Source organism: Spermophilus citellus, assembly GCF_964194105.1.
Source record: "Spermophilus citellus genome assembly, chromosome: 9".
Taxonomy (NCBI): domain Eukaryota; kingdom Metazoa; phylum Chordata; class Mammalia; order Rodentia; family Sciuridae; genus Spermophilus; species Spermophilus citellus.
In genome coordinates, this window is record NC_138191.1 from 113094837 (window position 1) to 113107200 (window position 12364).

At 38.8% G+C, this 12364-nt stretch overlaps 1 protein-coding gene across 2 annotated transcripts in view; it reads right to left on the bottom strand.

Moving 5' to 3' along the window:
- Positions 1-328: 328 nt before the first annotated feature.
- Positions 329-12364, bottom strand: part of LOC308655855 (protein argonaute-4) — a 39393-nt gene continuing 27357 nt past the window's right edge. For both annotated transcript variants that reach the window (XM_081306195.1, XM_081306196.1), the window contains exons 16-18: positions 6682-6783; positions 6220-6419; positions 329-4103 (exon numbers count right to left, since the gene is read on the bottom strand). In XM_081306195.1, the coding sequence (XP_081162321.1) occupies positions 3995-4103; positions 6220-6419; positions 6682-6783 (411 nt within the window). In that variant the 3' untranslated portion in view covers positions 329-3994. The remainder of the gene's footprint in view (positions 4104-6219; positions 6420-6681; positions 6784-12364) is intronic.

Sequence of the window (12364 nt, forward strand, 5' to 3'; positions counted from 1 at the left end):
GTATTTTAAATGTAAGTATGTGGACACCGCCCTGTCTTGGGACTTAAATTTTTCTTAAGGCCTCACTGAAATAGATCTTCTCATTGAAAGCTGAATCCAGAATTCTGATGAATCATAAAAGTTTCCATTTGTGAAATGTTGCTGAGAAACTCTTCTAAAATTCTCATATAGCAATTCCTAAAATACGGTGACCCAGAAGTTCAAAACAAAGTTTTCCCATTTTTCTTCTTTGTCGAATTTCTCAAGCTGAGGAAATTGGTTTTAAAAAGCAACATGTATGTTGCCATACAGTGTACTCCATAGTTATTAGAAAACTGACAAGAAAAACAACTTTTGGCACAAGAATGCCAATTTATTCCCTTTTTTTTTTTTTTTTTGGACACATGAACACAAAATATCCCTGCAGGCCAAAAAAAAAAATTTGCAAATTTAAACAACCATTATTTTATCTCCACATGGGGATACAACCCCTCCCTTAATAGCTTAGAAAGTACCTCGTATTGCTAGAGACATACATCCAGTCCAAATTTAATAAAATACATTTTAAAACATTACAAGTCTAACAGTAGAGGAACAAAAATCACACCATTAGTCAAATGAACCAATGCAAACATTTTCAGCCACTAGACATGAAAGAGCATGAATATGTCAATAGCAAGGGATAAGAAAATGGTTAATTGGTAGATAACAAGCTCTTTCCTTTAATTTTACAAGGAAAAATTCTTGGAGTTGAAGCAGTATTGATACAATGCCCTCAGCCTCCACCTTCTTAAAATGAAAGCAGAGTAACCACCTTGCTATTGAGCAAGAAAACCTTACAGCACACCATAAAGGGTTGCTAGGACAGGGTGGAGAGGGTGAGCTTTGTTAAACCTTTGCCCATGGGAAGGGGTAGGTAACTCAGCCAGATAGGTAAGCTCTGATATAGGCTGGGCACCAGATCCTAAAATACAAACTATATAGAACATGTCTGCATGTAAATCATCACCTTTGGAAGCAGCAAATAGAATTTACAGTAAGAATGAATATGTTCTGCCTGCCCAGAATGCTGGCTGCATTACACCAGCTGGTTCGCTTTATAACAGCTAACAATAACAACAACAAAACATAATTAGTTCAACATTTGGGTCTTCACCACTCTCTTAATGTCCTGCTCCTTATCCTCAAATTGTTACTCTTTAGCATTGCTACATTTAAATCTTTCACACCACATGACAGAGCCTAAACAGGCTGCATTTTTAAAAAACCAAACAGCCTAACACTACTTCTAGAGAATGCACACCTCCCATTGATTGACACATGCATAACGATTCAGTCAGTCCCAAGGGGGTTTACCTATTGGCTCGTCAAGCCAAATTAAATTAAAACTATGCATTCAGACTTGCTTGCAATGGAATTGCTGCAATTCTGATTGTGCAGTAATTATCTTTTAAAGATTCACCCCTCAGCAAGTTTTTCCCAATAATCCTACTTCTTTTTGTCCAAAATGACAGCATTGCACCCTTACTGGTACTGTTTTCCTATAAAAATAGGCCTCCCGGCTTTTCCTCCACCACCACACTGATTGGCCCCAGTGTACTAGGACTGACTGAGGTCTACAAAAGGTATAGTTCAAGGTTGAGCATACAGCCCAACTGCAGGCAAGCGTATCAGGGCTTCTGGGCACTCGGCCTTGCTCCCTGCTCCGTAGATGCCAGGAGATGGTGAGCGTTCTGTGCGTTTTTTAAGAAGCAAGCCCGAGGCACTCAAGTGCAGGTGTAGTGCCTGCTGGCCAGCCAGTCAGCCACCAAGAGTCCTTCTTCTCCTAAAAAGCTTCCATTTTTTTCCTCCTCTTGGGTCCAGAGCGGCCATGCTGAAGAGTATTTTCTGTGCTCTCCCTGAACAAGTGTGAATAAAAGCAGCAGCCAGCCCCTCACCAACATGTCCTGATTTGTATTAACCAAGTGAGGTATTTGCAAAAAAGGAAAAATCTTAAGAAATTAACATCTGCCATCTCTTCTCTCCTGCCTATGTTGTGCTTCAGTCACAGAACTTGCTTTCTTCCCACTATCTGCAGAGATTAAGGACATCTGCACTCATGGTAATGAGCTATAGGACTTGATAGACATTATAAAACTCTCATTCAGAGACCAGTCTCAGCAAACACTGGTGGCACCGCTGAGCAACAGTACATGGAAATGTAAACTTCAATGTATTTACAAGCTTGTTTAAAAGACTGAAGAAAAACAGTGCTTTATATTGCTGGGATTTTGAGAAGGCCAGTTTAAGAGATTTGGACCAACTAATGAGTTCAAGCAAACATCCTTCACCATCTGATCCAGTGTTTCCCACCAGCAGTTTCCAGACAAGCGGCAAAATTGTTTTCACCACATTGTGTCTGTCTCTTCCCCCAGCATCTTCCTCAGCCAATGGAGTATGGCTCCTCCAGGGCCCTTAATCTCTCACTCCAGTGGTTCCAGGATGGAGAATAAATCAATCAGTAAAATGTGGGCTGGGAAACACTGGCTGGAACTAACAAGACTCTATGTAACTGTCGTCCATTACAAAGTATTATCTACACTAAATACAGAATATATTTTCCCTTACATTTTAATTGATGCTTGCTTTAGATCAACTCCCTTTTTTGGGCAAGAAAGGAATCCTGTCTCCCTGTGAGTGGATTCCAGAATCTTCAGAAAAATCAACCTTTTCTACACAGTTTTAGTTGAATAAAAGGAAGGAAAACCCAAGTACATTTCAGGTTGAAAGAGAAAGAAAAAGGAAAAAAAATGCACTGCAAGTAATTGTGTAAATAAACTTGATTTCCAGGAAAAAATGTTCAATGCTGGTACTTTTTTTTTGCAAGTGCAACATCACTGGCAAACCCTATCCAATAAGGAAGCATCCTGGTTCTAGCTTATTTTAGAACAAAATGACAGGACACCGATTCTGACTATAAAACAAGTAAAAAACAATTCTTTCAAAAGGCATGGAAATATATGTCTTTTCTGACTGGTTTCAGAAATTGCCAGATTATGATATATAAGAAATAGCTGATAAAATCATACCGAAATCTCATCTAGAAAACTACATCATTGGGGGAAGAAGAGGAGGGACCTTAAAAAATGTTTATTGCCAAAGTTAACTTTCTATGAGAAAAGTTTAAAAATCATTTAGATCTAACAAATCACACCACAGCAGCATAAAATGGGCACTTTTGAAAACTTGGAAAAATAACTAAAAGCTAATTTTTTTTCAAATAGAGAGAAACATGTACTTTTTCCATGGCAGTATTATCTGTCACTGTGACATGCATTTCATCTGTTTATGTCACACATTCATTAAAGTCAACTGAATAAGAGAAGTGCCTGTTTGAATCTGCAGCCAAATATAGTGCAATTGCCTAGCAGTCTATACTTGCACCAGCACAAGTCTGCAGAGATCAATAAGATAAAGTAGTAAAACTAATAAAACTCTGTAAAACTTTCAAAAATTAATGCTCGTTAAAGGCATTTACAGTGGTAAAGTCAGAAATCTCCATTAAAAAGTCTATGGGCTCATCCAATTAGTTACACTGAACTGAAGTAGTTTGTTTGGTTTTTCTTTCCCACTTATGCATACACCCCACTCAATAAACACAGAAAAAAAGGGACAATCTTCTCTTATAAGACTAGAGGGATGCGGTGAACACCACAGCTAGCAAAATATTCCATAGAAACCTTTCTTGTAAAGTCCTTTAGAAAGTCAGGCTGATCAGCCTTTGCACATTGAGGTAAAAATTCTGTCCAGTGCATCAGAAAAGATAATCTATGAGTATCTATTACTTTAAAAAAATGGCTCAATTTGTTGATGCATCAGACAGTGCTGCAAAGTATAGATTCAGTGCAACTATTCCGAACTGCTGGTAGAAGACCAACTGAAGTCAACTTGGCTCTATCTAGAGGCGGTAGGCATTTGAAACATTTTGAGGCTGTATGGGGTACCAAACTGGTTGAGTTCTTTTTTTCTGAGACTCTCAGGCAAAATACATTGTGTGCTGGGTATCATGGTGAATCTGCACAGCCTTAGCCAAGGCCTGAGGATCCCGGCCGTTGCTCTGTCCTGACACATGACTGCCTTCCGCGCTGTAACGAGAATAAAGGAAAAAAAAAAAACACATATGACAGAACAGTGCTTCAAACTTCACCTGTTTCAAACAGCACAAATGATACTGGATCAAAGAAGATCTTAGGTTCAAGCCTGGGGTTTCTTTAATAATTTATGTCTCTCTAAACATCAACTGAAAAAAATGTAATGCAACTTATTTAATGAGTGGTTACAATAATTAAATAAAATAATGTCTATAAGAATCAAATCTTTAATGATACCTATATAAGGACTTCTATGACCATTGTGTCTGGTTAATTCCTACTAGGCTTCATTTGGTTACATGTCATTTTCTACATAGTAATCTTTCCTGCCTCTTAAGTCCAGGTCAGGATATTCTGGAATATGGTTTTATAGAATCCTGTACTTTTATTTTAGGGTACTAAACACAATTGAAATGAAATTATTAACTGAGTAATTATTTCTTTATCCACGGGAATGTAAATTCAAAGAAAGTAAGAACTTTGTCCATTTTACTCACCACTGTATCTGTAAGGCTTACCACATAATATAGTCTCAATAACGGTTGAATGAATGAATCTCTGTGCCTAGCACAGTGCTGGAACATAGTAGACACTGCAAATGTTACTGCACAGCCATCTTTTCTTGCTTTCCCCTCCTAGCTACACAACCTTGGACAAGTAGAGAGGCCTCTGAAATTTTTTTTTTTTTGGGGGGGGGTAACCAACAACTTGTAAATATACTCCTTAAGAATATCATGTGATAAAAAGAGCTCTCTTCTAACTTCTCTTCACATTATTATCCTTATCATTTAGGTCCAAAATCTTTCATCTTTTATTTTATCCTCTCCTCTGCCACTCATACTCAATACTGTTAAATCCTGTGTATTCTATCCCAGGAAGACCTTTTTACATTTAACAAGACAATCTTACTCTAACATACTTTTCCAGCCTCAGGCTTGCTGTTTCCCCTTAATATGCTCCAGACAAACATGTCACTTGATTTCTCTCCTTTATGCCCATTGTTCTCACTGCCTGGAAGAATCCTTCTCTCTTCTTCATAGAGCCAAATCCAGCTATATACTCAACTAGCTATAAATCTCCTATTGCACTTTTATCTATATTGATTCAGACTGTCTGCACTTCTATATTTGCCTGTATGTCTCCCACACTGAAATATAAAATCCCCATAGACAGGAAGCCTGTCTTACTCATCTTGGTATTTCTAGCCCCTAGCAGAGTACCAGGCACACAGTCAATACCTAATAAATGTGTTGAATGAATGAATGTATATTACAGAATGAAAGGTACAAAGCCACAGCTGGGCATTTTCCATAATAGTGTATTTTCAACCCTTACAGAAATAGACTTGCAGTGGAATGTCTACTATTTAGCAGCTGAATTCAGACTTGGGGGAGAGCCCAGAAAGGGCTACACTTCACAGATGGTCATTTGGAAAAGAAAATTAATGCAAAGGGCTTGTTTAGCTATTTAATAGTAGCTCAGTAACAGGTCAAAATGTCTGATTCTCTTGGGATCCCTATTTGGGGGTGAGAAGGTCTGGCTCCACTCCTACAGACACCCAGGTTCACTCTGGTGCATTCTTCCAGAGGGTACCAAAAACAAAGTGAACTAGTCAGGGCTGGGGTTGGGGCTCAGCAGTAGAGCACTTGCCTGGCATATGTGAGGCTTTGGTTTCGATTCTCAGCATACAAATAAATAAAAGTCTATCAACAACTAAAAAAAAATTTTTTTAAAGTGATCTAGTCAGGGAACCCCCTTACATGAAGTAGAATCCACAGGCTTGTGATTGCTCTGATAGGAGCACTGTGCTGGGTACTGTTGGAGGTTACTCAGGACCTAATCAGAACTGAAATGTATTTGCTATATGGGAAACCCACAGGCAGCTCCAAATCAGACTCCTGTAGAGACACAATACAAGTATAAACAAGACTGAGCACTTCTTGGACCAGAAGTTATACTATGAGCTCTCAGAGGCTTAGGCAAATTTATTTCTTCTGTGCAATTTAAGCCCTAAAAGGAAACTTAAATCTTTCAGAGTTTTCTGTAGTAGCTCATTTTTTTAACATGCTGGTAAAATAGAAAAAGATTTTATTGTGCCTGAGAAACTTGCCTGTCATGATCTTTATCCACCAGATGATACCTCGCCCTAAATGCTACTAGCCGGGCATAATATGCAGGGGCTGGAATAGAGACTGAGCGTGTGCACCTCACATAGGTGTGACACAGCTGATAAGTCAGTAGCTGGAGCTCATCTGCAGTGAAGCAGTTGTCATCCCACAAGACCTGGTAATGTGAAGGGCGGCTGGTTCCCTGGAGAGAGAGTTTTAGGATTAATGTATTTCTAACATAGGTGGACTACTTGAGAGGAAAACTGAAACCTAATCCTCATACTCAGAAGTATTACTCCCTAGCACACCTACAAGCAGATACCCAGATCAAAAGATAACAATTTTAGAATATAAGTATTAAAAAGTTAAGCATAATATTTAATAACAAGTCTACTCAAGCTAGTTGCTAAATTTTGCAAACATCTTCCAATCAGGCCAATGATCTGAATCAGCTTTCAAATTACCTGAATTCCTGCATGACTACAAAGGTAAAAGTCAAACTCAGATGGATGTGTGATGGTACTATCCACCGTAGTGCCTGCTGGTACATTGCCACTTTTCCCCACCTAAATATAAAAAAAGTAATTAGTCAGAAAGCTATGCCCAGGCCATTTTCTTCTTTGATGTGTTAATTGGTAACATGTTGATAAACTGCTCTTAAGTGGAGTCCTGAAAAACAGTTTAGTCCAAGATGTTGAATTCCACCCACATTTCTCTTAACCCAATCATTCATCCTGAAGTATTTTCTGACACAAATACCTATCCAGGGTCTCTCTAGGGAAGTCTAGACAAAAAATTAGTTTACCTATGGCTCTGTGCTTCATACTGTCATCTATTTATAAATGACATGCTGATATCTTCCCAGAGGAAGGAAAATGAGTATTTAAGGGCTAGAGATGTAGCTCTGTAGTAGAGCAGTTGCCCAGCACATGCAAGGTCATGAGTTCCATCTCCTGCACTGGGGGGAAAAATTTAACATTCAAGAGGGATAATGCTGGTCATGGTGGCACACACCTATTCTACTTGGGAAGCTGAGGAAGGAGAATTGCAAGTTAGAGGCCAGCTCAGCAACCCTGTCTTAAAAAGTAAAAAGAGGGCTGGGCACATCAATGTTTATAGCAGCACAATTCACAATAGCTAAAACTGTGGAATCAACCTAGATGGCCTTCAGTAGATGAATGGATTAAAAAATGTGGCATATATACACAATGGAATATTACTCAGCAATAAAAGAGAAAAAAATCATGGCATTTTCAGGTAAATGGATGGAGCTGAAGATAATGCTAAGTGAAGTTAGCCAATCCCCAAAAAACAAATGCCAAATGTTTTCTCTGATATAAGGAGTCTGACTCATAGTGGGGTAGGGAGGGGGAGCATGGGAGGAATAGACGAACTCTATATAGGGCAGAGGGGTGGGAAGGGAAGAGAGGAGACAGGGGATTAACAATGATGGTGGAATGTGATGGACATCATTATCCAAAGTACATGTATGAAGACATGAATTGGTGTGAATATACTTTATATACAAACAGAGACATGAAAAGTTGTGCTCTATATGTATAATAAGAATTGTAGGGTGGGGATGTGGCTCAAGCGGTAGCGCTCGCCTGGCATGGTGCGGCCCGGGTTCAATCCCTAGCACCACATACAAACAAAGATGTTGTGTCTGCCGAAAACTAAATAAATAAATATTGAAATTAAAAAAAAAAGAATTGTAATGCATTCCACTATCATGTATTTAAAAAATAAAATCAGGGCTGGATTGTGGCTCAGCGGTAGAGCACCCGCCTAGCACGGGTGGGACGGGGTTCAATCCTCAGCGCCACATAAAAATAAAAGGATTGTGTTGTGTCCATCTACACCTAAAAAATAAATATTAAAAAAATAAAATTAGTTTAACAAATAAATAAAAAATAAAATCAATTAAAAAAAAAAAAAAAGAAAAGAAGGCTGGGGTTCTAGCTCAGTGGTGGAGCCCTTGCCTAGCAATTGTGAGGCACTGGGTTCGATTCTCAGCACCACATATGAACAAATAAAAATAAAATTCTATTAACAACTAAAAAAGGAAATACATGTATATATATATATATATATATATATATATATTTTTTTTTTTTTTTTAAGTAAAGAGAACTGGAGACATAGCTAAACGGTAAAGCCTCCCTGGGTTCAATTTCCAGTGGCAAAACAAAAACAAAAGAAAATTATGGATAAGTTTCTTGAGGAAAAAAATCAGTTTCATACCTTACTTGGGAAAAAATTAAAACAAAAATCCACAATTTTTTAGTAAAAGTTAAGATGAAGGAATCTTTCAACTGATTGACCAGGTTCAACAAAACTAATACTTACATGGGATCACTAAAAGAAGTCACTCTTTCAGGAAGAGAGTACTGAAATGGGGATTAAGAAATCAGTTTCAGATCTAGGCTTAGCCTTGCTACTATACATCTTGAATAAAGCATATCTCTCTGCCTTAATATAATCAGCTAAGAAATTAGAGATGATCTTTTGTGTTTCTAAGATTCTAAGGTTTTTCTATGGCCAAACTTTTCTAGAAGTTTGATTTTAGTTTTTCTAAAATCAAACTTCTAGAAAAGCAGAGCAGGAACATTCAGACATGCATTTATAAGGAATGGAATTAAATCTTGCTATTTGGTTACCCTCTTCAGCTGTATAGCAGAGTTCAACATGAGGAAGTGTATTTAACATAGAGGTACAAATCTGATGGGAGTTTCGTTGGCTCCATTTTTAACTGCTGTGACCTTGGGTTAAAGATCATACAACAATGCATGTAATAATTCTGAGTATAGAAAAACCTCCTTCTGGGCTGGGGTTGTGGCTCAGTGGCAGAGTGCTTGCCTCACATGTGTGAGGCACTGGGTTCAATCCTCAGCACCACATAAAAATGAATAAACAAAATAAAGATATTGTGTCCATGTGTAACTAAAAAATATTTTTAAAAAAGAAGAAAAGAAAAACCTCCTTCCATCAAATTCATGTGTAAACTTGGGTACCAAAGGTAGTATAACTGAGTTATGGTAGTTCCCCCTTATCCCAGGTTCTGCTTTCCACAATTTCAGTTATCTAAAGTCAACCAGGATCCAAAAATAGTACTAAAGTACAATGAGGGATTAAGATATTTTTAGAGAGAGAAAGAAAGAGACCACATTCACATAACTTTAATTACAGTATAGGGTTCTATTTTATTCAGTAGTAGTTGTTGTTAATCTCTTACTGTGCCTAATGTTTATTTATTTATTTATTTTGGCAGTACTGTGAATTGAAACCAGGGTCTTGCAAATGCTAGGTAAGTGCTCTACCTCTGAGCTGTATCCCCAAGCCCTTTTTAATTTTTATTTTGAGTCAGTGTCTTGGTAAGTTGTCAAGGCTGGCCTTAAACATGCAATTCTCCTGCCTCAGCCTCGTGAGGGTTAAACCAAAGTTTAAAAAGTTTTCCTTTTTAGCTATAGGGTTGTAGCTCAGGGACAAGTTACTTGGCTGGCACGTGTGAGATCCTGGGTTTAATCCCCAGCACAGAAAAAGATAGGGGGCTTTTCTACTGTATAATTTTTCAGAAGCATTCTTAAAGTATAATATTTAAGAAGATGATAAAAATTTCCCAAAATTACTTCACATAGAGCCTCTTCAAAATTTTTTTAAGTTCTACCGAAAGAGGTGGTATCTTGGGGAAAAGGGAATTCAGGCACATTCAATTCAACAATTATTGCTTGAGCACCCATGTGCTAGGCTCTGCAGCAGATGTTGGGGATGAGAGCCAGAGGCAGAAAGAACTAATGAACTTGCCTTCCTTAAAGTAATATGCAATGCAAGCACTGTAATGCAATGTGATAAGGGCATGTGTAAAGCACTAGGAAAATCTGGGGGAGAGAATAGTTGAGCCATGCCTTTTAGGATAAGTAGGAGTTGAAAAGAAAGGTGGAACAAAGACTCCAACCACTCCAGGTATCCCTAAAACAAGAAACAGATAAACTGTGGCTTGTCCATATAATGAAATACTACTCAGCAATAAAAAGAAACACATTACTCATATACACAGTAACTTAGATGAATCTCAAATGCATTATGTTACCTAAAAGAAGACAGTCTTATCAAAGGCTATGTGGTTTTAGTTACATGACATTCTGGAAAAGGTGAAGTTATAGGACAAAATTCATATCAGTAGTTGCCAGGGATTAAGGATAATGGAAAGGATGACTTCAAAAGGGCAGGTGATAATTTTTTGAGATTTATAAATCTTTACTGTGGTGGTGGTGACAGAATGACAGGCACGTCAAAACTATACATTAAGCCAAAACTATTCTCTAAATGCAGTAAGTTTTACTGTGTGTGTTTTATACCTTAATCAAAATAATTACAAGATTGGAATGGATATAGTCATCCCAAGGATAAGAATGCACACCGTAGCTGGGCATGGTGGCCCACACCTGTAATCCCAGCTGCTCTGGAGGCTGAGGAAGGATTAAGATTTTTTTAAAAAATATTTATTTTTGGGGTGTAGATGGACATAACACAATGCCTTCATTTTTATTTGTTGCTGAGGATCAAACTTGGGTCCCACCCATGCTAGTCAAGCGCTCTACCACTGAGCCACAATCCCAGCCCCAAGGATTACAATTTTGAAGCCAGCCTGTGCTCCTTAGTGAGATCTTGTCTCAAAAGTAAAAATAAAAAGGGCCAGGTATGTAGCTCAGTGGCAGAGGGCTTTCCTAGCATGTGTGAAGCCCTAGGTGCAGTCTACAATGCCACACACACAAAAAAGAATGTGCAGTGAATATGGAAAATGGGAGGGATATGAAGTCATGGCAAAAGAGGTTTGTTTTGGCTCCCTTGGAAAAACAGCAGAGGAAAGTGTTTGTAAGCAATGGTGGAATGCTTGAAGAGTTCTGAGTAGTGGAGTGGCACAGTAAGATCTGTGTTTTAAAAACCTAGCCCTGGGCTGGGGATGTGGCTCAAGCTGTAACGCACTCGCCTGGCATGCATGCGGCCTGGGTTCGATCCTCAGCACCACATACAAACAAAGATGTTGTGTCCGCTGATAACTAAAAATAAATATTAAAAATTCTCTCTCTCTCTCTTTAAAAAAATAAAATAAAATAAAAAATAAAAACCTAGCCCTGACAGCAGGGTGGAGAAGACACTTGTGAAGGAGAAATGGAGACAGGGAGACTGGTAGGAGCCTCCTACGAGACAGACAAGTTCTGCCTAGGGCAGCAGGGATACACAAGAGGAAAAACTGAGATGAGAGAACTTCGAGTAGAACACAGAGGGCTATTTGACCTACTGGACATGGGGACAACAAGGGAGGAGAACAATTTACACTCAGCTATGAGCTTTCCAGCTTGGCCGATTTGATACACAGTGATGCCAAGTAACAGAATAAAAGAAAAACTAGAGGAGAAAGAGGTTGTGGATGGAGATGAAACAGTAAGTGGAAGGTTTAGACGTGTTTTGCTTGAAATGCCTGGGGTAGGTTATATCGCTGGTGCCAAATATTCTTGTGCCCCTCCCTGGGGAAAGATTAGACATCCGCACCCAATTATCTCAGGAGGGGCCATGTGACTTGCTTTGGCAGAGAAAATGTGTCCTGAAATGTGTTACTACTGGGCAGAAGCTTTAAGAGCCACACATGGCTTGTCACGTATCTTTTTTCCCCTCTGCCACGATGATTGGCTATGTTCCAGATACATGCGTCTCTGCCAGCCTGGGTTCTGAAGGGAGGACAGCAGGGTCACAGCTGTAGCACAACCAGTGAATGTGTAATGTAAGCAAGAAATAAATCTTGGTAAGCCTGTAAGATTGTTTTGTTGTTGTTGTTACTGCTGCACAGTCTAGGTTGTCTTGGCTGATTCAATGCCTATAAAGCATCTAAGTGAATATGTCTGGTAGATAATTGGAAATACAGATCAGGAGTTGCATAGAGTGTTTGGGGGCAGGAAATACAGATTTAGGAATTGATAAGAAAATAAATGAGCCTAGAAAAGGGGATGAGACTAAAGAGAGAGTTGAAGTTGAGAAGAGAGAAGTATAAAATGCCAGGAAGCAGCAGTGTTTCATGGACACAGGAGGAAGAAGAGTCAGAGGAAACCTGATTACAAGGTGGGGAGCAAACCTAGACAGACTGCTAAG